This window comes from Typopeltis vanoorti, chromosome 25 (assembly GCF_054136105.1).
Source record: "Typopeltis vanoorti isolate ZY-2024b chromosome 25, IOZ_Tvanoo_1.0, whole genome shotgun sequence".
Taxonomy (NCBI): domain Eukaryota; kingdom Metazoa; phylum Arthropoda; class Arachnida; order Uropygi; family Thelyphonidae; genus Typopeltis; species Typopeltis vanoorti.
In genome coordinates, this window is record NC_143573.1 from 23,718,684 (window position 1) to 23,745,826 (window position 27,143).

The following is a 27,143-nucleotide window of genomic DNA, read 5'->3' on the forward strand; positions in this document are numbered from 1 at the left end:
ACAGGGAGAGGAGAAGACAGGGAGATAATGTGTGAGAACAATGGATGATGGATACAGGAGAATATGCACACGTGCGTGTGTGTGTGTGTGTGTGTGTGTGTAGAGAAGGGAGGATGACCAAGAAGGAATGTGGAGAAAACAAACAGGTTTGAGGAGAGATGTAAGATTAGTGATGACAGGGTGGAATGGGAGGGACATAGAGCAGAGATATGAGAAGTGGGGTTGGTGAGATTTGTTATAGAACCAGAAATAAGCTAGTATATATGTATGTATGTATGTTTACAAATATCAAAAGTAGTGGATGGATATGAAGTTTTGCATGAAGATAGACAGGGCAGAAAGGGAAAAGTACTATTGATGGTAGCAGAGGAGTTAACTCCGTCTAAGGTGGAGATAAAAGAAGCAAATAGTGGCAGTAGTTTTGAAGCAGTATGGTGTGAGGTGAAGGTGAACAGAATGAAATGTCTAGATGTGTGTTGCTAGAAACATGGTAATGTGGAGGGCAGTGAGAAGGAAATGTATAGGCATACTGGTCTCACTAATAAGAAAAGGGTAATCATTATGGGTGATTTTAATTATCACCCACAGATAGGGGCAAAGAAAACGAATTTCAGTTTTTGAGGAACAACCACCTTAGGCAGTGTAACAGAGGATACACATGGATCAAGGATCTTGATTTGATTATACTATCAAATGATGTTATTGAAATTAGGTGTTAAATCTTCCTCAAGTTGGTGAAGGTAACCATCCATCCATCTGCTCATTGGACATCAACAGAAGCCATATGGTTACTTAGATGCTTGGTGATGTGCCACACTAGTCCTCACTATGTAGTGCTGTTTTTAGGCTTCAACTCTATGAATATCAGTCATTCCGAGCACACCATCCATCATAAAGTGATCAATTGAGTGGTCAGCCAGCCATATAAGGACTTCTTTGAGAAAAGGATATATCTAAAACTATAAGGCTGGTGATTATGACAAGCTCAGGAGATGGCTTGCAGCAGTATCATGGAATGAAGAACTGGATGAAAAGGAGATCAATGCTGCTTATGATCTGTTCAGGAACTGCCTGGCAAAGGCAAGGTCTGAATGCATTCCCAAGGGTCATGAGGTCAAATAAGATAGGTGTTAAATTGATGAATGAAGAGGTGAAGCATGGAAGAAGGCATTATGGTGCCAATGCAAGGTGAGTGGTAATAGTCAGTTTCATAAGGAGTGCAAAGAGCAAGTAAGAAAGGGACCTCACTTAGTAAATGTAGCAAACGTGCACTATGAGACGCAATTAGCTAATAATCAGGCCAAAATAAATCATAGGAAATTTTTTTGATATGTGGCCAACAGAAGAAAAAATGCTTATGGAAGGATGATACTGGCTGGAGAATATGGTAAAATGATAACCACTAAGGAGAACATAGCAGAGATGTTAAATGAGCAATTCATAAAGGTATTTCATTCTTGTGGAAGTGACATCATACAGACCTTGGGGATAGTGGAGATGGAGGAGTGACTGATGGCAAGTGAGTAGGAAATATGAGGAAATGAATAACTTGATGTCAGTAAGGCTGCAAGACTTGGTGTATCACTACATGTCTTGATGGAATGTTCCAGGGAGTTAACAGCTTTAGCTTACCTTTTCAACATGACACAGATTTTCCCAATTCCATAGGAGTGGAAAGAGAGCAAAACTGTTCCACAATTTTGCATTAAGGTTTTGAATTACAGGCTCATCTGTTTGACTGGGGTTGTGGTAACAGTGCTAGAGAGGCTCACGAGGACCAGGATGCAGAATTGGGTTAACAACAATGTTCTCTATGATGGGCAGCACAGGAATGCTAAAGGAAGATCTCAAGTTTTAGCAATCTACTGTCTTACTATAAAAAGGTGACAGATGAATTGGACAAAGGGGATACATACAGAGTGGTATATTTGGATTTTGCAAAAGTCTTCAATAGACTACCACATGACAAGCTAGTAATTAAACTGAAAAGATGGGATTGGATAGTAGATTAGTGCACTAGATGGAGTTTGGGTGTCTGGTAGACATCAGCAAGTTGTATATGGAGAAAGCAATATCCCAGAAAAGGAAAGCTATTAGTGATGTGTCCCTACAGGTGTTTTTGGTGTTTGCATATAAATGATACTGAGAAGGGCTTGAATGGTGATATACAGTTCTTTGCAGATGGTGCAAAGTTGCAAAGAACTATGGAGTGGAAAAGATATGGCCTAGCAAATAGACTTGAATTGGCATTGTTAATGACAAAATGAATGGAGATAATAGTTCATTGTAGTAAAGTGCAAGATTTTAAAATCTGAGAAGCAGAGATGGGATGCAGAGTATAAGATTAGTAAGATATCTCCTCCACCTCCTTCAACATATCCCCATTCACTCCCATAATGGATATGTTGAAGGAGGTGGAGGAGATAAAAGATTTGAGATGGGAGTGAATGGGGACCTGAAATTTTGAAGACATTCTGCTGCGATTGCGAGGATAACACTGAACAATAATAACAATAACGTGGAGAACGATGATATGTAAGAATAAGGATATTATGATTCATCTTTGATCAGACCATATGGATTACTGCACAGATTTGGTCGCCTGGTTTTCAAAAGGATGAAGATATACCATGTTGAAAAAAGTATTTAGACACCTAGTTGTGGTTAAAAAAAAAAAAAAAGCATTTTATTACATTTCTAGCACTGAGTGGGCCAACCTCTGGCCTGAATGACAGCTACTGCCCTTTAGTAGCTGTCATTCATTGTTCAATCATCCAATGTCATACATTGCAACCAATCTCTGATACATAGCAACAGGAATATTCTTCCATTCCTCAAACAAAACTAACCCAAAGCTACTTCCATTACTGATGCTGACGACAGCAGCTGTGTTTGGAATGAATTTCGTGTTCTAATTCATCCCAAAGATGTTCAATGAGGTTAATGTCTCAACTCTCAGCCAGCCAGACCAACACTTCCATGTTGTTTTGTGGAAACCAGTATCAGACATGCAGTGCAGTATGGAATGGAGCATTATTGTGCTGAAACATGTATGGGTCACTGCTGAACACTTTCATAGCATCAGAAGCATGAAGTTGTCCAGGATGTCGAGGTAGCCATTAGATGTCATGCATTTAGACATGTCTACCAATGGACCAAAACCCTCCAAATGACACATTCCATACCATTACAGAGCCTCCACTAAACTTGATACTTGGAATGATGCAGCCCTGTGGGAACTGTTTCCTGGGTCAAGATCCAAACATGACCATCAGAGTGAAACATCCCACAGGCAATGAAAGTTTGCAAAGACAAGAAAGCACACAGATGACTATTCTGGTCAGATTATGGGATAGTAGCAATGTATAGGTAGGTGAAAAGTAATGCCTTGTGCAGAAAAGGACATCAGGTTTTCTGGTGACTGCTAAAGCAATGAGAGATATTTGTGAAGGAAGGTGCAAGTCAGCCAAAGAAAAGAAATCTCATCATATTTTATATCTGAGCATTATTTATTTATTTTGTATCCAAACACAAGTGGTACAGTAGAAAGTAAATGCTACAACATTATTTACAACAAATTAGGATACATCACAAATGAGAACAGCTTAAATTAAATTTGGTAGGTGAACTACATGGGAACTAAAGAGGTAAAATATTATTATTATTAACATTTGACATCCGGGATGTTTAAGGGTCAAAGCTATATAACTGAGAGAGACCAACACATAGCCTTTAAAGCAATGCGGAGAACTGACCAAGGCTTCTGACGTAATGTCCAATCCTCATCTTCTCGTGGTGCACCCTGTTGGGTATCTACCTGGATACTGGACGAATGAGGATGGGCTGGCAATTTGGGATTTAGCGGACCAAATTGTATTCTTATTGGCTTAAACCAAAATACAAAATAATGGTACAAGGTACAACATGACAAAATTTCATGCTGGCTGGGGGCATCGCCTGGTTAAACAAGGCCCCGGTTGTTTCGCAAGGGAACCAGGGCAAAAGTGAAAAGTCAGCTACTTGAACAAATCTGAAAACACACCCCAACTCAACATCACCAGATTTAAAGATCGGTACTATCAACATACGAAGCTGAATGGCAAAGAAATGGAGCTAGCTGAGGAATTAGCTAAGTACCAGACCGACATAATAGGGATTATTACTGAAACAAAAAACACAAAAACTGGTGAGATCTTTCTGAGCAATAAATACAAAATGTTATATTCAGGCAATGACAATCAATGAAAAGAAGGAGTAGCCATAGTATTCAACACTAAATCCGAGGCTAATCTTCTTGAATGGCAGGCAGTCTCAAGTAGAGTGATGTGGGCAAATATCAGAATGGGGAACTGGACAACGAGACTTATTTCTGCCTATGGTCCCACAGAAGGTTCTCCTAAGGTAAAAGTTGAGGAATTTTTTGAGACTTTAGATAAAGCAACTGACACAAAGAAAAAGGAAAGGTTAGTCGGTCCTTCTTGGGGATCTAAATATCAGAGCAGGAAATGATTGTCAGACATACAAAAATATTTTGGGAAAATTTGGAGAAAAGAGCAAAGCTAATAATAATGGCAAATACCTGTTGGATTTCTGCTCAGGACATGGACTGGTTATTACTAACACCATGTTCCAACATAAAAATGTCACAAATTCACATGCAGAGAAGAGATAAGGAATAAGAAAAAAGACTCATTGACTATGTTATTGTTGATAGTCATCTTTTCTCCCTGGTACAGGAAGTGTACAAAGGATTTGAAATTGGAAGTGATCATCATTTATTCTTGAGCAGAATAAAACTGAATTTCATATTGAAAAGAATGTTAGAAAGATTTAAAGCGAATAAAAGTTGAGCAGCTCTCAGATGTGAACTGTTGACTAAAATACACAAAGATTATTGAAGAAAAAATGAAAGAGTTTGAGAACAGGAACCAAACCTTGGAGATTTGGCAAGCCCTAAAGAAAACACTGATTAATTCAGCCAGAGAGGCATGTGGTGAGGTTGTCTGCAAGGATAGAAAAATCAGAACTCCATGGTGGACATAAGAAGTTAAAGAGGCAGTGAAGGAAAAGAAAGCATATCAAAAGTTCTTGGCAAATAAGTCAGCTTGTGCTCTTAGAGAATACAGAGACAAATGTAAGAAATCTAAACACTGTGTAAAACTAGCTAAACAAAAGTCATGGGAAGACTTTGGCAAGAACATAGAAAATAAATATCAAGAAGGTGGCAAAATATTCTGGAGGTTGTTGAAGAAGCTTAGAAATGGAGGAAAGAGTGCTGTAAAAGGAGTTAGAGATGATAAAGGTGTCATGAATAAGGGAGACAAAGATATCCCTGAAGTATGGAGTAATTACTTCGAAAAATTGCTAAATGAAACAAGCAGTGATAGTACAGTTGTAAAAAAACGCTGACCAGGCATACAGTCAGGAATACATATCTATACTTGAAGTAGAAAAAAACCATCAAAGGTTTGAAATGTGGAAAGGCAGAAATGCTCAAGTATGGTGGTATAAAAGTCTTACAGTGTCTGCACTGCATAGTTCAGAAAGCCTGGACAGAGGGACGAATTACCGATGATTGGAGTAGAGCTTTCATGGTACTCATATGTAAAAAGGGAAATAAAACTGAATGTGAGAATTACAGAAATATATCCCTACTGAGTGTTCCTGGTAAGATATATGCAAGTATACTTGAGAAACGGTTGAGAAGAATTGTGGAAGAAATGCTTGGTAAAGAACAAGATGGATTCAGGCCAAATAGAGGCTGTGAGGATCAGATATTCACTTTACAACAAATAGTTGAGAAAGCATGGGAATATAACAAAGATCTGTATGTAAGTTTTGTCAATCTGAAAAAGGCATATGACAAAGTGCCAAGAGAGAAGCTATTCAATATCCAGTTATATGGTGTCAATGGGACATTATCTCAAGCAATACTTAGTCTTTATTTGAGTTGTAAGTCAGCAGTTAGAATTGAAGGAAGTACAGGAAGATGGTTTAATGATAAATCTGGTGTGAGACAAGGATGTATATTATCCCCTCTGTTATTCATTATCTATATGGATCACATTATGAAGGAAAGTGGTATTAAACATGATATCAAAATTGGATATGTTAATGTCAGCTCTTTGCTTTATGTGGACGATGTTATACTTCTAAATAAATCCGCTATAGGTCTGCAAGATTTCCTGACTAAATTTAATAACTGTTGTAATAGATATGGTATGAATTTCAACAATAAAAAGACAAAGACAATTAAAATAGGCAGAACCATTGAAAATGTCAATTGTGTTGTGAACGGAGAACTTGTGGAACAAGTAAAAGATTTCAGCTACTTAGGCGTGATTTTTAGTGAAGATGGTAAATTAAATATGGAAATAGACAACAGAATCAACAAAGCTGGTATGGTAGGAAGTCAGTTGAATAAATTCATATGGAATAAGAGAGAAATTAGTCAAAATACTAAATTAGCTGCATTTAAATCAGATAGTGTTAAAACCAGTTTTAACTTATGGATCTGAGAGCTGGGTCAGAAGTAAAATGACCAAAGACTAGAGACCGCAGATATGAGAGTTCTGAGTAAGATTAGAGGCGTGAACAGGTGGCATTGATGGCAATATCATATTAAAAACGAGGATATTAGGAAAGAATTTGGCATTGTAAGTCTCCAGGAATGCGTTAGCAGAGCTAATCTCAGGTAGTATCTTAAACAGAATGGGTGAGGAAAGATTAGCAAAGGAAGTGTTCTCTGCTAGGTTGGCAGGAAAATGACCCAGATGAAGACCAAGATATAGGTGGATTGATATGGTACAAAGTGCTTTAGACGATAGAAATATAAGATCTGAATAATGTTGGAGTCTTGACAAGTAATTTGGAGGAAAATTGGAGAAAAAAATTGTGAAGTTATTAATGATGTAAATTTTTTATGTAGTATTATCATATCCTGTACACCCCCTTGAGGGTACATGGCAGGAATTTGATGATGAAGTTTTTAGCAGTAGGATGGTATGCCATCAGGACAAGGTGCCTTGTTTGTGCCCAGATTATTCTGGATTCTTCTGATTTCTTCCTGAAAGAAAACCAGACATGTATGGAGTGAATAATTCTTGGTAATGTGAGGTTCTATGCCATGTCATCAATGCAGAAATAGGAAGAGAAGAATGATGTCAATAGGCCAGCCTTGTCTTTGGGTGATATAACGATACAACCATTAGGATGTTGGAAGGATGGAAACAAGTGTGGGTAGAAGTTCTCACTGGCTTTGCTAGGGAGCAGAATGCTTGAATACCATTACAACAGGAAGCTGGCTTGTGGTATTCAGTTCTTTCAAAATCAGATTTAAAGTTGCTGATTTTTATTTTTATTTTTTTCTCAATTGTTGCAAGCTTCATAGTAAGAACCAAATGTGATGCTGAAGTTTTAGTCTTAAGCTACTCGTGATATGCTGAATCAACAACTTGAAATACTTGTTTGAGAACCAAGGACTGAATAGTGATTGAGAATTTTTGGTGAAATGAGGAATAAGGCCTTCATCCAGGTTATAATTATATCTGTTATGTGGATCAAAAGAAGAACTGAAGACCTAATCAGACTATGGAAAGGAATCATAGAGGTCATCCCATCTGGCACCAATTGTAATGCAAGAAGGCATGAGAATGAAATCTGCATGTAGGTCTTTCTAATGTGAAGGAAACTTGGATCAGGTTGTGGTCTGAGTTTCCAAGATGAGTAAGGACATCCATGGTGTATCTGGAAGGAGAGCCTTTTAGGAAGAAGTCACGATTGTTAGCAAGATGATGAGGAATATTTGATATTCAAGTAGGAAGATGTACTGTGTCAGGTCATTGCTAATAACAAATACCTCAACATCCCTCCTGCTTGATCAGTGGAAGTAGAGAAGAAAAGCCAATCTGAGTTGTGGCCACTCATGTTCCCAAAGAAGATCATCTCACTCTTTCAGTATTTTGACTGCAGAAAAAAAGTGAAGGTAAGAAATATGTATTCAGAGGCCACAGTTGTTATCTGAATTTGGGGAGCAATAGAGACTGCAAATGAATGCAACATGGATTAGATAGAAATTTTGAACCAAAACAAATGAGACTCAAGGTTTTGTGGTGAAAGAAATCATGCAAGCCTTTTACATACAGTAGGGATGAACAGTTGAGTATATTATCATTGACAAAAAATTATCTTCTTGTTTTAATCCATTACCCAAGCATGAGCAAACACCATCTGCCCATGAAGTATCTTATATTATGAAGTTTCTTCACAAATGGCATGAAGATATTTCCTAATAATGCCTGGTTTTGCATGTCATTTATATTGCTTTTGAGGATGTGAATATCTGTGAAGAGTGTGTGCATGCACATGTGAGAATTAATAATGTTTGCATTACTTGTATTAATGGATGTAAATTAGAGTTTTTTGGGGCATTTTCTTGATATTCAGGATTTTAGGTGTTCTAAGACTGGAAAATATCCATAATTAGCTTTCTTAGTTCTCTCTCTCTCTCCTATATCTCTATAATTATAGCTGTTAATGCTAACTCCTAGATATTTAATACTATCCACTTACTCATAACTATCAATAACTAATTTGAATCAGTTCCAATAAGTTCTTGAAATGCACATATATTTAGTCTTTTCCTGGTTTAACTAGACCTACAGACTTCCTTGCCTTAATTAAACCAGAAGTAGTTTCTATAACATCCTGAAGAAATGTCTTCAAGAATAACAATGTCATCACCATAAGCCATAGGATGTTCTTCCCATCCATTTCCATTCTTCTTTGTTCAATTAGGTCTCTAATGACTTTTCTAATACTAGGTTGAACAGAGTTGATGAGAGAACATCTCCTTAGCAAACTATGGATTTTCTTTCAAAACCTGAATATTTCTGTAGGAAACATACCTTGCAGAGGGAATTGATTACATAGTTGTATCATACTTATACTGTACATTTCATAACAGCCATATTAATATGAACAGGTAGAAAGATTTATGTTCTGGCATTTTATGCTTCATTTATTTTAATGGTTTTAATTGACAACACAGGAATAAGAAATGAATTAATATGTATTTAACTTATTTGATGATACTTCATTAATGTTTAATGTTTTGAAGTTTCACAAAGAACAGTTTGTCACATGTGAACAGCAACAATTTGTTAACAACCAGGACAGTTTAAAAATTGTAATGGATGACACGAGGAACTGAAGTTCTACTGGGACCATCTATTGATGGATAAGGAGAGTAACAAGTATTAATTTGATTTTAAAATTAACATCTTTGAGATTTTTGCTAAACTGATACAACCATAATTGTTGAGATTCAGGGAATGTTTTAAAGCTGTTTGTGATTCCAAAAAAGTCTCTCTGACTGATGATTTCTGTGCAGCACTTTTGTTTTTATCCATTTAACCCTGTTGTTTAGAGGCATCCAAGACATGGTCTACTAATCCTGACTTTCCATAACAATGGTGCCGAATGCACTTTTTATGTTCTCTAAGGTGGATGTTAACAGTTCTTCCAGTGTGCCCATTAGAAATGAGAATTTCACAACACTGATTTCAATGATCAAAAGGTTTACTTTTTTAGATTAGCAAAACATTTTATCTGATCACATTTTAAAAGGAATAAAATAAGGAAATTACTTAAAATGGCATTGAACAGACCCAGAGGAAGACCAAGATCTAGGTGGATTGATACAGTAAGAAGCACCATAGAAGACTGAAATATAAGATCAAAATATAAGAGCTGACAGTATTTTGAGTCCTGACATGTAGCAAATTAATTTGGAGTAAAACTGTGCACACTATATTAGTAATGATGTAGACTTTTTCAAGTAATATCATCAGTATGATGATATTACTTGAAATATCCTGTACCTTCCCTGAGGGTACATATCAGAAATTTAATGATGATAGTGAGAATGGAAAGAATATGCCAGAAATGCTTTGTGTAAGCAAATATAAGAAATGCGAGTCATGTCAAGAGCGAAACAATGGAGTGCATAAGGCAGGGGTGTAAAAGTCACGGAGAATGTAGCAGAAGCAGTGAATGATAGTGCAGGAAATATGAATGAGAGTTTGAAGGAAGTGATTGAAAATAAAAGAAATAACATGGATGATGAGATGCCAGCACAGAAAGAAACTGCATGCTTAAGTAAACTTTTTGCAGAACAAAACATGAGCTCAAGCAACTGGACAAACGACTAGTGTGTGGCGCAGAAGGACAGAGAATGAAAGGGAAAAGCATAAAGCAAGAAACTGGAAGAAAAGATATAGTATTATTAAATACTATATCTTTTCTTATAGAAAATATATCTTTTACAATACTATATCTTTTCTTAAAAATATAGTATCGTACAAGGATTTGATGATAAGAGGTATATTTAATAAGAAAGTGACAAAAGCATGTTTTCCAGGTGCAAAGATAAAGGATGTTAGAGAAGCTTTAAGTTTGCAGGAGAAAGAAGCAAATGAGTTAATTGTTTTGGCAGGCAAAAATGATTTGAAAGGTGAGAAATATGCAATGAGAGATGATATGAAAGTGTTGTTAGAAGAAGCAAAAATGAAGAGGAACACACTGACAAGTAAAGATAGGGAGTTATTATCCTTCCTTATAAGGCTATGAACCACATGTTGACTAGTGCACAGGTTTGGTCACATGCAATTCTTGGGGATTGGGAAGTGGTGGACAGGATTCAGAGGCAAGTGACCAAGCTGGTGACAGGTCTGTTGAATGTTCTCTATGAAGATAGATTGAGGGTGTGTGGGTTGCAGAATGTAGCTGACAGGCAGAGGAGAAGGGATATGATAGAAACTAATAAGTTACTAAAGGGATTCTATAAGATTGACATAGAAGACACACAAAATACATATTCCCCATGTATTTTTCAATACATGGGGAGAACAAGAGGTCACACTTGAAAATTTTCTAAGAGTGTAGTTAGTGAAGGTGTGAGGACTAGGTTCTTTCCTTGTAGACTGGTGAATGAGTGAAATGGATTTTCAAAAGTGGCTGTGAGTGCCCCAACAGCAACTAGGTTTCAGGAGATGTATGATAGGTATTGTGTTGATGGATAGAGCAGGGCTCCCTTGACGAGTCTTTTGACTCCATGGAGTGCCCATGTAAATAATAATAAAATGAATTACATATATAATGTTATTAATAACATGAATGATATTTATCATCAAAGCTTTTCTACACACATTTATAATAATTTTACTTAACTTTTATGGATAAGCCTAAAAAGAATGCTTTACATTCTATACACTATGTACTCAGTAAATGGCTATCTATCAATGGAATGCTCTAAATCTGTACCATAACAGGAGTCCGTCAGGCAGCGTCTGTGAATAAGCTACTGTAAACTTGGGCTCCCATATTTTATCGTTATTGTAAGTGTTTTTTGTTCAAATTAATCAATAAAAGGAAATCTTAACAGTGAGTACTAACGATCCAATTACTTCCACACAACCTGTAAGTACTTATAGTGGATCAAATCAGTTATCTTTCCAGTTAAAAATCATTCATGTCTAAGTGCCCACTATGCTTACTGTGTGAAGCAAAGATGAAAGCAACAAAGGCCCATGACAAAAGAGGATTTCATGTTTTGCAAACTTAACACCATCGATCAATGACAAACCCAATGATAATACAAATCCATAGCTGTAAAAATGATGTCACTGATAAAAAAAAAAGGTATACTGTGCAATTTCTGTTGCTACTGCCTACAAGCATCCTGTGCAAAAATAGATGAATCGGTGCATAAGCTATTTGTCGACCTCAACCAGTCCTTTTTTCTGTTCATGTGCCTCCCTTCTGTAAAACAGCTCATGAACGTAGAGAAACAAATCAAAAACCTTGAACAACTACGAATAAAACTTTTTCCTCCAAATTCCGAGCACTGGAAGCTAAACTTGAACTAATTGTCGATCAGCACCACAATGCAAGTGCACCCTTGCCCGCTAATGAACTCCACAACCTAATCACATCAACAGTACATGACTTGATAGAGGCAAAAAAACAAAAAATTTAAAGTCATTATTTTGAACTCCCCACATCTTTGATTCTAGAAATATCATCAGGCGCCATCATTTTAAACCCACAAATAAAAGAAGGGATGGAACGAACTTTCCATGCCTCATAAAAGTGACTTGTGACAAGATGACAAGCACATCTAAATTAATAACAGCGATTAACAACCAATTCAAAGACCCTTGCTCTCAATCATGTTGCGTGCTTGAAATGATCTAACAAAGTAATCCTTTTTTCGCCCAGGGAGAAAAAAGACATCTTCAAAAACAACTTGAAGAAAAATGGCAAAATGGAGAAAACAATTGGATCATAGACTACAAACAAGCTAAATTAGTGCAAAAACCAATTCATCCATGATGCCACTGGCAGCCACCAGTATGCAGGCACTGTGTAGGAAATGTGCAAGACCCTTGCAGTCAAATATATGCGCTACAGAAACTTGCATATCCACTACACTAATATCTGTGGCCTCAAGTCCAACCTAAATAGTCTCCATTAACATCTTTAGCAGTGCCGGCCGGTGAAAATTTTAAGTAGGGGTGCTGCATATACAAAAGAAGAAAAATAATTAATTTTTTCCTAATCAGTAACCAATTTATTAACACATTCGCTGCCAACTACGAGTATACTCATAGTTGATAAACCAGCTACACAAGCCAGCTACGAGTATACTCGTATGACGCTTACCGCTGGCAATGAGATTACTGTACTGACCTTGAAGAAGTGAAAATGCTTGGCTTGTGCAGCAAGCATCAAAACTGCGTATTCTCAATAGATGGTATATGCTCTGCACCATCTACGAGTATACTCGTATGACACTTACCACCGGCAACGAGATTACCGTACTGACCTTGAAGAAGTGAAATTGCTCAGCGTACGGGAACAGACTATGCCGAAGTAGCGTGGCAGCGAACGTGTTAATAAGTAAATTTACATACTGCAAGAATTTTGAGACTCGCCAATATTCGTTTGTACTTGTCACTGCACGTAACAAGTGAATCGGATACGGCTCATTGAGAAGTGTTGCTACAGATAAACTGTATGCTTGCACGCGTTATTTTTGTTTGTTTGTGGTGAGGGTGAAATATTTTTGGTAAAAATATTTCACCCTCACCATGAACACACACGAATAATAAAAGTTCTCACAGAAATAAATGCACAAACATACAATTTATCTGTCGCAGCACTGCTCAATGAGCAGTGTCGGATTCACTTGTTTCGCAGTGACAAGTGCAAACGAATATCGGCGAGTCTAGCTGCAACTGACCGAATGTGATAATTCTGACACTGCGTTAGATCGCAGTACATTTGTTTCATAATCTAAAGCGTTAATTGAACAATTCCAATTATTAACTATTCAATAAATGTCAAAACATAAGCTGTAACCGTTAACATGCTGTATTGCATTTAAATAATCTTGTAAGTATTGCTATTATTTATAAACACAAACAAAATTTAATTTTTTGTTTTTTTTCCTTGGGGGTGCTGCAGTGTCGCAGTGCTTATATACATGCTGCCACCGATCTTTAGTCTACCAAACCCAACCTACTCTTTTTGGAAGAAACTGAAATCACCTCTCCCTAGCAGTATTCAATCAAAACTCTCTTAAACTCCTTTCAACCCAAAGGTGGCATCTGTACATATATACGCTCTGATATATGTGCACCATATATCAGAGAGAGAGAGAGAGAGTACCCAAATTAGAATCGCCAAAATCTGACCTTTAGTTGAAAATATCTCTTCCCCACCCAGTCAAATTCATTTGCTGTCTCTATGGCTCCCCTAATGTCACAAATCACTTTCAGCTCTTTAATTTCCTCTCCTTAAAAATTTATTACCTCTGGTCCAAAGTTCTCAAAAGCAAAATCATCCTCCTAGGATGTCGACTTCCTAACCACAACACCAACTGGCTCTCCATTGTACAGATCTTTCAGACAGAGATGCTGAAACATTTGTCATCACTAATTACCTTACACAAGTGGTTCACATGCCAACCAGAACACCAGATAACCCAAACCACTCCCTAAACAACCTAGATCTCTTCTTTGCCAACAACCCTTCCAAATACACAGTCAATGTAGCAGGCCCACTAGGTAATTTTGACCACAACTAGGTGCTCATTCCCCCCCCCCCCCATGCAACAATGCTTACACAGCCACTCCCATACAAAAGTAGTTTGGCATTATAACAGTGCCAATTGCGACAGCCTTTTTGACTTTTATGCCTCATTCCCATGGTTGGATTATGCCTTCCAACCCAAACATATTCACTGATCATGTCACCAAAGTAATCCTCATCGGTATGGAAACATACATTCCCCATATTCCTCTGAAATGCCATTTCCTAACCAAGCCCTGGTTCTCCAAAACATGTGCCAAAGCTGTAAAATGAAAAATCAAGCATACCATAATTGGCTCACATCAAAAACTATATCCTCCAATGGGGTTCAGATAACCTTGTCAAGTTCAATGCTAGAAAAACCATGATTTCAAGTTCTGTCTTATTTCTGACAAAAAAAGAACCATTTTCTCCCAGTTATTTTTGACAACACCCAAATTTCCAGATAAGATGAAATTTCTCTTCTTGGAATTACCGTGAAATCATGCTTCTCCTATCATAAACACATCACAACATGTCACATCTTCAGTTTCTAAAAAACTGGGATTTCTCTTTCACTCAAGACGTTACTTCACCTCCAAACAGCTGTTAACCTTATACAAATCACAAATCTACCCAGCTATTGAATACTGAACTCACATTTGGAGTGGGACCCATAAGAGTGCCCTCAAAATGCTTGACTCAATAGAGGAGAGCAATTAGACTGATTAATGACCCATCTCTTACCAACTCACTCCTCCTACTTTCACACACATTTGGTTTCTGCAATATGTATATTCTATAAATATTTCCCCCACTTAGTACTAAGTCAGTTGTAAAACGTGCAGCTGCTGCTCAACATCTCTTCACAGTGCACCTTGAAACCCACAGAACATGCTTCTTTTCCTCCTCCTCTATCCCTGCTACTGCTGTATTGTGGAACAGTGTTCGCCCTGATGTGTTTCCCAAGGAATACATATATACAGTATTTTAAATCAAATATAAACAAGTTCCTCCTTTCCCAACCAACTACCCATATATGGTACAACTGCATTATAGGTTGATCAACCAACCTCTCGTGTATGGGCTCAACATAAAAAGATACATAATTAAGAAAAACAAACTGTCCTAGTAATATCTGAAATCCTTAAGCTGGCTTAGGTTAAGGGATTCAAATTTTACTTTCACGTGCAATGTACTTTCCTGGCTCAACAAAACACTCACTTTTTCCATTTACTGATGATCTATACATTCAAATGGATATTTTCATAAACTATATTAACAAGCAATTTCAAAATGCTAGTTTATCAAAATATTTAATAACTAGAGCTGGAAATATCCAGTCAGAAAATATTCTGCAATCGGAACCATAATTTATAAGTTAAAAAGAAAAATAAATATATCAAAATAAAATTACTAGCCCTATTTCACTATTGTATAACAGTAAAGCATGAAATGACCTTACCGACAAGTACCCTGATTACGAAAGGATAGTCTAATGTAAAACATTGTTAAACTACAACTGTCAATGTGCAGCAATAAAAATTAATAGTGTTGATAACAGAATGCAGTGATGTGTCATTTATGCGTTTTCTTCTTCAAATATAAATTTGAATAAAAATTCAATCATAATTGCATACAGTAACATGCAGTTACAAATGAACTGTCATAAACATTACACATAAGAAATTTCATGAATGGCAAAACAGTAATTATGTAAGAAACATACCTCAACTCCTATAGAATGAGTAAGCCGCTGAACAAAAATAATTATGTCCAAAATTGGCTGTTAAGAGAAGAAAAAATCCATATAAAATAAAAATTCAACTGGGCAATTATACAACAAAATTTTATAAAGTAAAATGAAAATTAAACTTTGTTTTTTTTTTAATACAAAAAGGATATTTTATTTTAATCATAAAATACATCTAGTTTCTCAATCCTTCTTTAATATAGCCCTTCCCCAAAGAACGTTTTAGTCAACAATTTTCTAATCATCCTTTATAATTTCCTATAGCAATACTAACCTCAAAGGCTCAAATTTACCACTCCTGTGCTCACTTTAGTGAGCACAGGAGTGGTAAATCCCAGGTACCTGATGCTGGACCGTGCCTTACTTCATGTAATATACATTTGTATATTATCTGTAGACCGGTTGGTCCCTACTCTTCTTTCTTTCTTTCTGTTTGTTCCTCCCCCCCCCCCCCTCCACCAATGCTATTAGAGTAGTCAATGACTAGGGGTGAATCTTTTCTGTTCTACTATTATCTTTCATCTCACGCAGTGGGAGTCTGCTGTCCCTCCCAGAGAGCAGGTTCAGAGGCCTTAAGGTGGCAGTCCCACCATCAAACTTACCCTGCGAAAGGTTGGTAACCTATCCAGGGGAAATTTATAATTACTCACAAAGTTCTGAAGAAGAAAAATAGGATGGAATTAATCAAAAATGATCTGGCTAATGGACAGGGACTTCTCTTTGAAAAATTAAAAATAGCTACTTGAAATGCCTGTAGAATCACACACAAAATTGATGAGATAAACACAGAACTAAAAAATAGAAACACTGATATAGCAGCAATAACTGAGAGGGATCTCAAATTCTGGAAGATTATGTTATGATCTTCTCAGGAGTTCCAGAAAACAAACAGGCTTCATCTGGGGTTGCCATTTGGATTAATAAAAAATGAAAAAACAAAATTTTGAATTATATTTAGTCATCAGATAGAATAATCAAAGTTAGAATGAAAATTATAAATCAAACATTCAATATTTTAGGAATTTATGAACCAGCGGATGAAAAAGAGGAAGAAATAGAACAATTTCATGGAAAACTTCAGGAATGTATTGACGAAACAAATAAAAATGAACCAACAATCTTGATGGGAGATTTCAATGCTAGAGTGGGAAGTAACCAAAAAGTAAAAAGAGCTGGGCAGAGATTATATTTTTTTAAAGTTCTGACTATTTTTTCTGAAGTCCCTTGGATATAGGGAGTAGTGACAGCAATACTAAAATCTGTGTGTTGAGGGAGATGAGGTGATGGTGATTTTTTTTTTTTTTTTGCATTGTACTTGGCATCATTTTGACACTTCTTCTTCCTTTCCAGTAATAGGGCTAATAGCCTGTTACAATCTCTTCCCATCTTTTCAAAAGCCATTCTCTATTCCTTCTCCCTTGAGGTTGATATATCTGTCTCTCTCTGGGTAGTCTTCTTTCACTCATTCTTTCTATGTTGTCTCCATGTCACTCTATAAAGATCGACAGATATCACTTCAAGTTCCTTTAAGATCGTGCTATTTCTTTTGAAGTCTAGTATATTATATCCAGCTGTTTTGTGCATGAATCTCATTTCAGAGCTTGCTAGGGTTATGGTCCAGACTTCTGAACCATATGTTAAGATAGGTCTTGCTATTGAGTTATGGATTCTTATTCTTATCTTCATCATGCATATCAAGGATTTAGGCCTAGCATGACCTGTTCCGGCCTTAGAAGTCATCGTTGAATCGTTTAAGAGGACGTCCTGGTTTTCTTTTTCCTAATAGCTTGTACTTTAAGGCTTGTTTTGGTAATCTTTCTGTTTTCATTCTTTGAACGTGTTCCATCCATTTATGTTTATATTTTTTAATTTTTTCTATTACTGGTTCTTGGTTTAATTCTTTCATAATTTCTTTGTTTCTTTTGTGATCAAATAGGGTATGCTTTGCAGTTTTTCTCATAAACTTCATTTCTGCTGTTGTTAATCTTTATTTGTTTTTTTGTTTTATTGTCCAGATTTCGCTTCCATACATTATATTGGTAGGGCTAATGTATTGTATACTTTTAGTCTGGTTTGTTTTTGAACTAGATTTGGTTTAAATATAGAGTTAATTGCACCTGTTATTTTTAAATATTTTGCAATTTTTATGTTTATATCTTTTTCATTTTCATATGTGATCATACATCCTAGGTAATTAAATGAATTCACCTATTCTAAGATCTTGTTATCTATTACTATTTTTGTTCTTGCTGGATCTTGTCCTTTAAAGGCCATAGTTTTTGATTTTTCTGTTGATATTATCATACCATAATCTTTGGATATCTCATTTAGATCTAAAATAGCTTTCTGTAGTTTATCTTCAGAAATTGTAATTATTATTTGGTCGTCGGCAAAGAGGAGAGTGTTTAAGTTTACCGTAGAAGAAAGTTGAATTCCTTGATGTAAATTTTTATTCCATTTTATTATTATTTCATTTAAGTAGATATTAAAAAGAGTTGCTGAGAGTGGACATCCCTGTCGGACCCCTTGGTTTATCTCTCTCGTATATGATAGCTCATGATTTAATCTTATTTGTATTTGATTATTTTCATATATACTTGTGATAGCTATTAGGATATTATTTGGTATTTGTCTTTCTTTTAATATGTTAAATAATGTTTCTTTTAACTTTGTCAAATGCTTTTTCAAAGTCAATAAATGCAATATGTGTTTCTAAATTGTATTCTCTTCTTTTCTCTATTATTAATTTTAAGCAAAAGGCTGGGTCTATACATGATCGTCCTTTTCTAAATCCATTCTGTACTTCTAAAATAAAGTTTTCAGAATATTTCATTAGTTTGCTATTTAAGATTCTGCTATATATTTTGTAACAGGAATTTAGTATACTGATACCTCTATAGTTTTTAGGGTCATCTCTATTACCTTTTTTTAAAGATAGGAATCACAATTGCTTTTTTCCATTCTATTGGGGGGGATACTAGTTGAATAAATTTTATTTAAAAATAATAAGAGTCTTTCTTTGAATCTAGTTCGTGCATATTTATATAGTTCTGAACCTAGTTTATCTTCTCCAGGTGATTTTCCGTTTCTTGTTTCTTTCAGGCTGATTTCTAATTCTTCTTTAGTTATTTCCTTTTCATTTTCGTTAATTGTTTGCCAATTGTCTTTATTAAAATATTTGTCTGTCCACAATTCTGTGTAGTAATTTAGAAATTCTTCTAATTTCAATTCAGTGTTTAATTTTATGTTTTCTTTGGTATCTGCATTTAAGTGTTTCCAAATTTTATATACATTGGGTCTTATTTTATATAAATCATGTTCTAAATTAAAAACAAATTTGTTCCATTATTCTCTATGTCTTTTTCTGACTTCTCTTTTAGCTATGGCTCTTATTCTTTTATATTCCATTTCATCTTCTAATCTTTTACTGCTTAACCATTTGTGATAGGCTTCTTTTTTCTTTTTGATTATTTCTTTCATTGTATCATCCCAGATCTTCAGTTTTTTCCTTTTATTGAATTTTTTGGTCTTTCCAAAACTTTCATTTGCTGCTGCATTTAGTATTGTTTTTATATTAAGCCATTCTATTTTTATTTCTTCATTTTGTCTAGATATTGGTTAATTCTTTGTTCATATAGCTATTGTACATTTGTGTCATTCAATAGTCTAGTTTTATAAACGAATGTTTCAATTTTTCTTTCTGTTCTTGTTACTTGTAGCCATTTAGGTGGTAATCTTAATGTTATTTTAACAAGGAAGTGGTCACCGCTTATTTCATATCCTCTGTGAACTCTAACATCTAGTGAAAATTTTGATGTCTTTTCATTTGGTATAAAGTAATCTAATATTGATTTCCATCCTCTTGCTGCCCAAGTATATTTATGTATGTCTTTATGTTTATAGAAGGAATTCATTATTTTTAGGTTATTATAAACTACAAAGCCAATCAATTTTTTACCATTCCTGTTTAGAGTATGTTCTCCATTGTATTCCTATATTATTATTAATTTTCGTGTTTCCAATTCTTGCATTTAAGTCTCCTGTTAAAATTATGTAATAATTTTCATTTATGTTATTATATATGTTTTGTAGCTGATTATAAAAATCGATATTATCTTGTTCTCTTCCCTCTTCTGGGACATATAAACCAATTATTGTTAAATAGCCTCTATCTATTTTTATTCTAGCTTCTATTATTCTTTCATTCCATAATTTATAATGTTTTAACTGTTTTGAAAGGGAGTTATGTATTCCAAATCATGACTCCTACTTGTGCTCTTTGGTCTCTGTCAACTCCACTGTATATCACATTAAAATTTTCAGTTCTCATGGTTCCTTTTAATTTCTTTTTTGTTTCAGTTATTACTGTTATTTTAAAATTTCTTTCATTTAATAATTGGTCTAATTCTATTTCTTTATATGCTATTCCTCTTACATTCCAGTTTACTATGTGTATTATACTTTGTCATTTCCATTTTTGTTTTACCTTTTCCATTCCAGGGTCGTTTCCTATAGATTCAATCCGATTATCTTTTTCTGTCAGCTTACTGGTAGAATTATGTTCTCCATGTCAGGGGACTAGCCTGATGATAGAATAGTTCAGTGCCAGGGCTGCTACCTTAAGGCTTCTGAACTAGCCTTCTTTAGAATTTAAACCCATAGGAGGAATAGGGTATATTGAAGGGGGAAAGAGTAGATTATAGAGAAATTATAGTAAGAGTTATAGAGAGGGCATTGTTGTAAGGCCAGAAATGAAAAGACCCCATGGCCCTCGAGTACTCTAATAGCATAGGGGTCATAAAATAAGAACTGGCTGATAAGGCCTATAAGGCCTTATCAGTCAACTTTTCTTGTTATCTTGCTTATTAAATTTGGACTGAATATCTGACTGACAGTTTTTGTTATTCCTATATAACATATTATTTTATGTTGCATATCTTTCTCTCTTTCATAAGATAAGTGGTAGCCTATATATTTGAATGTATTAACCTGTTGTATAATATCACTGCAGATGCAAATTTTGCTTCTAATTGGGTCTTGGCCTTTAAATGCCATGACTTTGGTTTTAGAAGTGGAGATTTCCATGTTGTATGTTTTTGCTATTTCATTTAATGAAAAGGCTGTTCACTGTAGTTTCTAAATCACTTAGGGAATTGAACAACGTAGATTAGAATATAAATTAAATTAAACTTTAATAAATATTTTCGATATTTTGGCAACGTCACGTTGCCATTTTCAAAAGGAACTTACAAAAAGGTACGTGCACGCAGGCACTACAACACAGTAACTAAGAATGAAGATATGAAGCTATCATTCTCCTAGAAGTCCTGATGGTGCCCTCTAGCAGGCTAAGTAGGTGTTCTTGGCCATTGGGCTGAAGGTCTGCTGATGTATGCCTCCCAAATTTGGGGCAGTCGCATACAACCAAATTTGTTGAGGTTAGGAGAGTTTCTTAGGGCTGAGGCTGATTCCATAAATAGACTTTCGAATTTATATTTGCTACGGTGTATTACAGTAGCTTTCTTCTACCGTATTCTGTGGCGTGTATCCAGAGCATGGTCTGCAAGACCAGAATGGCTGTACTTGTGAAACCGGATGGAGTCCTTATGTTCAGAAATTCTGATATTCGCTGTCCTGCCTGTTTGGCCAAAGTATGACAGTTTACAACTGCAAGAGACCTGGTATACCCCAGGTAGGTCTAGGGGAAGTGGTTGGTCTTTGGTGGAGCGGATAAGGGATGCCAATTTTCTGTAAGGCCTGTAACAAGAGGTCATGTTTTTTTAAAATTTTGGTAATTTTTTCCGAGGTGCCTCGGATGTAGGGAATGGTGATGGATTTAGAGTAATCTTTGTTGTGGAGGGAGGGAGGGGGGGGGCTGTGGTTTGTAGGTTTTAATATTTTTTGGATTTTTTTTTTGGGGGGGGGGGGGGGGGGTAGCCATTGGCTGAGAAAGTGTTGAGGATGTGATTTAATTCAGTGTTTAGGGCCAGGTTGTTAGAACAGATTAATTTAGCCCTGTTGTATAGTGTTTTTACCACTCCATATTGTTGTGAGGGGAGGGGGGGTGAGATTGTTGGTGAATGTATCTGCCTGTATGGGTGGGTTTTCTATAAACTGAGAAAACCAAGGTTCCATCAGGCTGGCGGGTGACTAGTGTGTCTAGGAAAGGGAGGCTGTTGTTTTCCTCTTTTTCCAGGGTGAACTTGATTCTGGAGTGTTGGTTGTTTAAGTGTGTAAGGAAAGAGAGGAGCGTTTCAGAGTCATGTGGCCAAATAGCAAACACATCATCAACGTAACGAAGCCATATGGTTGGTTTTTGTGGGGCAGAGGCTAAGGCTTTTTCTTCAAAGGTCTCCATAAAGAAATTGGCCAAGGGTGGGGAGAGTGGAGAACCCATGGCTGTCCCCTCTATTTGTTTGTAGAATTTTCCCTGCCAAACGAAATAGCCCGAGTTCATTGTGAACTGAAATAGGGCTGAGATATCGGGAGAAAATTTAGCTTGGATTAGCTCTAAAGTTTCCTTGAGTGGGACATTTGTGAATAAGGAGGAGACGTCAAAGCTGACCATTATGTCAGTATGTTGGAGTGTAAGGTTTTCTATGCTGGCTTTGAAGTGGGCTGAGTTTTTTATGTGTGATGGTGTGTTGCCAGTATAGTGTGTGAGCTCTTTGGCCAAATGTTTAGCTAATTTGTATGTGGGGGAATCAATGCCATCCACTATGGCACATTTTCTTTATGTATTTTTGGGAGTCCGTAAATATGGGGGGGGGTATAGAGTTAAACGGCTTTAATCTGTTGGTAACTTCTACAGGCCAAGAAGTGACTTTCTTAAGGAGCCTGTGAAGTTTTCTGATTTGGGAGTTGGTGGGATTGTAATTGATAGGGAGGTAAGTAGCCCGATCTAATAGAAGAGCATTAAGCTTACCTTTGTAGTCTTTTTCATTAAGTACTACAGTTGCATTTCCCTTATCTGCTTTGGTGATAACTAATTCTTTATTATTCCTCATTTCCTGGAGTGGTAAAAACACTATACAACAGGGCTAAATTAATCTGTTCTAACGACATGGCCCTAAACACTGAATTAAATCACATCCTCAACACTTTCTCAGCCAATGGCTACTCCCCCCAAAAAAAATCCAAAAAATATTAAAACCTACAAACCACAGCCCCCCCTCCACAACAAAGATTACTCTAAATCCATCACCATTCCCTACATCCGAGGCACCTCGGAAAAAATTACCAAAATTTTAAAAAAACATGACCTCACCTCCTGTTACAGGCCTTACAGAAAATTGGCATCCCTTATCCGCTCCACCAAAGACCAACCACTTCCCCTAGACCTATCTGGAGTATACCAGGTCCCTTGCAGTACTGTCGTACTTTGGCCAAACAGGCAGGACAGCGAATATCAGAATTTCTGAACATAAGGACTACATCCGGTTTCACAAGTACAGCCATTCTGGTCTTGCAGACCATGCTCTGGATACACGCCACAGAATACGGTGGAAGAAAGTTACAGTAATACACCGTAGCAAATATAAATTCGAAAGACTATTTATGGAATCAGCCTCAGCCCTAAGAAACTCTCCTAACCTCAACAAATTTGGTTGTATGCGACTGCCCCAAATTTGGGAGGCATACATCAGCAGGCCTTCAGCCCAACGGCCAAGAACACCTACTTAGCCCACTAGAAGGCACCATCAGGACTTCTAGGAGAATGATAGCTTCATATCTTCATTCTTAGTTACTGTGTTGTAGTGCCTGCGTGCACGTACCTTTTTGTAAGTTCCTTTTGAAAATGGCAACGTGACATTGCTGAAATATGGGAAATATTTATTAAAGTTTAATTTAATTTATATTCTAATCTACGTTGTTCAATTCCCTAAGTGATTTAGAAATGCATAACCAACGTATAAGCCTGTCTACGAGAATGTTCACTGTAGTGAATCATCGTTACCTTCAATTAGAACGGGATCATCAGTGAATAAAATTTTATCGATGTTGGTGTAATCATTTATGTGAATGCGAAAACTGGCTGTTTCCCTCCACTCCCTTATAATATTCTTAATATAGATATTAAAGAGGAGTGGTAAAAGACTACATCCTTGTTGGACATCTGCATTTATATTCTGTGATTAAGATTTTTGTGTGGCTATCTTTATTGTAATTTGGTTATTGATATATATATATATATATATATATATATATATATATATATATATATATTAAAAATAGCTTTAATTAACTGATTAGGAATGTTGTCATCTCTTAAAATATCCAGTAGCTTATTGTGATTGACTTCATCGAAAACCTTTTCATAATTGATGAATAATATGTGGGTCTATAAACTGAATTCTCTTCTTTTTTCTATTATGAGCTTGAGGGTGAAAAAGCCTTCAATGCAGGATCTGCCTTTACGGAAATAGTTATGTTCTTCTCCAAAAATATTTTCATAATATTTAGTTAATTTAGTCTTTAAGAGACTTGAACATATATTATATCCAGTGTTTAAAAGGCTAATGCCTCTATAGTTTTGACATGCGTTAATATTGCCTTTTTTGAAGATGAGATGATCATGGCATTTTACCAGTTTTCTGGTGGTAATTGGCCATTTAGGATCTTATTTATGAATTGTAGTAGTTTGTATCTGAAGTTGTCTCCAGAGAATTCGAAAAGTTCCATATTGATACCATCTTCTCCTGGGCTTTTATGGTTCTTGCATAGTTTAAGTATTGACTCTAAATCTACAAGGGTAAATTAAAGAAGGGTAAATTTTGACACTCATGAAAATTATTTCTTAAATAATTTTCATGAGTGAAATTCCTGGGACTTGGGAAAAAAATGTCTTAAGTCATGGGAACCAAATAAAATCTGAGATTTATTTGGTTCCTGTGACTATCTCAGTATCTCCTATAATGCAAAACACATCTCCTTGCGGATATGTCTAATGTTATGCATTAAGGGATGAGAGAGCCACTAGGTCTGTTTTCCAGAAGGGAGGGTGAGCCTTGCTCACCCTCCCTTCTGGAAAACAGACCTAGAGGCTCTCTCATCCAGCACACCTATTATAACAGAAACTCCATACAGTGGTATTCTTGAATCATTTGCTACTTCGTTGAAAGTTTATTTTTCACTTGGTTAGAGTATAATAAATTTAGTTTAATCCTTTATCCAAGTGTGAGCAAACAAAGTTTGCGCCTGAACATATCTTCAGGACTGGGGTAAGGTGGTACAACACCAGGGCAACTCCTTGCAAAGGTGGAGCAAGCTACCAACACTCTTATCTCAGTATCTCCTATAATGCAAAACACATCTCCTTGTCTAATGTTATGCATTAAGGGAAGGGCCACTACCGAGACTAGTTTCGACCTTTATTGAGGTCTCTTCAGTGGGAGCCAGGCCCAAGTGGAGATACCAGGCAGAAGCATTAGCAGGTCATCTCTACCTATAGGAGTTGCCAAATGGTGTGCCACCCTTTGTTTTTTTTTTTTAATAAATTCCTCTCGATTTAGAGAAAGATGTTGAAAGTTTATTTTTCACTTGGTTAGAGTATAATAAATTTAGTTTAATCCTTTATCCAAGTGTGAGCAAACAAAGTTTGCGCCTGAAAGTATCTTCAGGACTGGGGTAAGGTGGTACAACATCTTTCTCTAAATCCAGAGGAATTTATTTAAAAAAAAAAAGGGTGGCACACCATTTGGCAACTCCTATAGGTAGAGAAGACCTGCTAATGCTTCTGCCTGGTATCTCCACTTGGGCCTGGCTCCCACTGAAGAGACCTCAATAAAGGTCGAAACTAGTCTCGGTAGTGGCCCTTCCCTTAATGCATAACATTAGACATATCCGCAAGGAGATGTGTTTTGCATTATAGGAGATACTGAGATAGGAGTGTTGGTAGCTTGCTCCACCTTTGCAAGGAGTTGCCCTGGTGTTGTACCACCTTACCCCAGTCCTGAAGATACTTTCAGGTGCAAACTTTGTTTGCTCACACTTGATTAAAGGATTAAACTAAATTTATTATTTATCATTTGCTACTTCTTTTTCTCTACTATCTTTGATTTTATTCTTTTGCACTATTCCATTTATATCCACCATATGTCTCATCTCATTTCCCATCTTAATCATTTCATTCAATTCTTGCATTTTAGCAATCATTCCTGCTTTTGCTCCATCATTCAGGCTCACTTCCATTTTCACATTTATTAATCATACTTTTCATGGATTTAGGCCTACAATGACCAGTTCTGGCTTCAGAAAGTCATCGTTGAATCTCTTTAGAGGACATCCTGGTTTTCTTTTTTTTCTGGTTTTCTACTTTGAGGAAGATCCATTCACTTTTTCATTTTTCCATCCATTCATTTTTTCAGACCCTTCCTATATAGCCTTATCAGCCAACTCTTCTTATTTTATGATCCTCAAGAGTACTCAAGGGCTATAAGGATCTTCATTTCTGGTCTATATTTATGTCCCCTCTAAAATCTCCCCTTTTCTCTTCAATACATCTTATTCCACCTACAGGTATAAATTTGGAAAAAGGCAAGTTCAGAAGCCTTAAGGTAGCAGCCATACTACTGGACTATCCATCACCAGACTAGTAACTTGACATGGGGAACATTAAATTACTTTTAAGCTAACAGAGAAAGGTATTTGAAATGAATCTATGGAAAACATTTATTCATGATTTTGTTTTCCCTATCATTTCCATATTCAAATTCACATTCTCCACACTCATTCCCTTGCTCACTATTCTATCATTCTCAGTGTTACACAAATCATTGCATTTGGTGTAGTATTCTTCGGTTCTCATTTTCAACTTTCATTTAAATCACCACAGTCCATTCAAATACCACAGTTTTTTCAGACCCTCACTCTCTCAACTTTTCTTGTTTAATCTCTCAATAACACATCTGCCCCATTCACCATGAATACACATTACACTCCTGACAAGGTACCATCTTAATAAAATCCACACTGCTCACACACTAGATTTTTGCACCATGCATCTGGTTGTTCTAGTTCTTACCATCATTAACTGTAATCTTATTACACAAAATTCACTACAACACCTACTAACCTCGGCAATTAATATGAATTAAGTTTTAATATTACTAACAAATAAATTTTCAGCAAAATGCATACAAATTTTCAAAAATGTTCTAAACACTAAAACTTATCTTTGCTCTAGTGATTCTATGGACTATTGTTGTACTGGTGAGACAGCACCCTCTTCATAGTTACATAAACTTTAATGATCAAA

The 27,143-nt window shown here is 36.1% G+C and overlaps 1 protein-coding gene across 1 annotated transcript in view; it reads right to left on the reverse strand.

The window, feature by feature from the left end:
* Abcd3 (ATP binding cassette subfamily D member Pmp70) overlaps nt 1–27,143 on the reverse strand; it is a 602,827-nt gene that overhangs the window by 320,190 nt on the left and 255,494 nt on the right. The window contains exon 10 of the mRNA XM_090414763.1: nt 15,863–15,919. Within this exon, the coding sequence (XP_090270889.1) occupies nt 15,863–15,919 (57 nt within the window). The remainder of the gene's footprint in view (nt 1–15,862; nt 15,920–27,143) is intronic.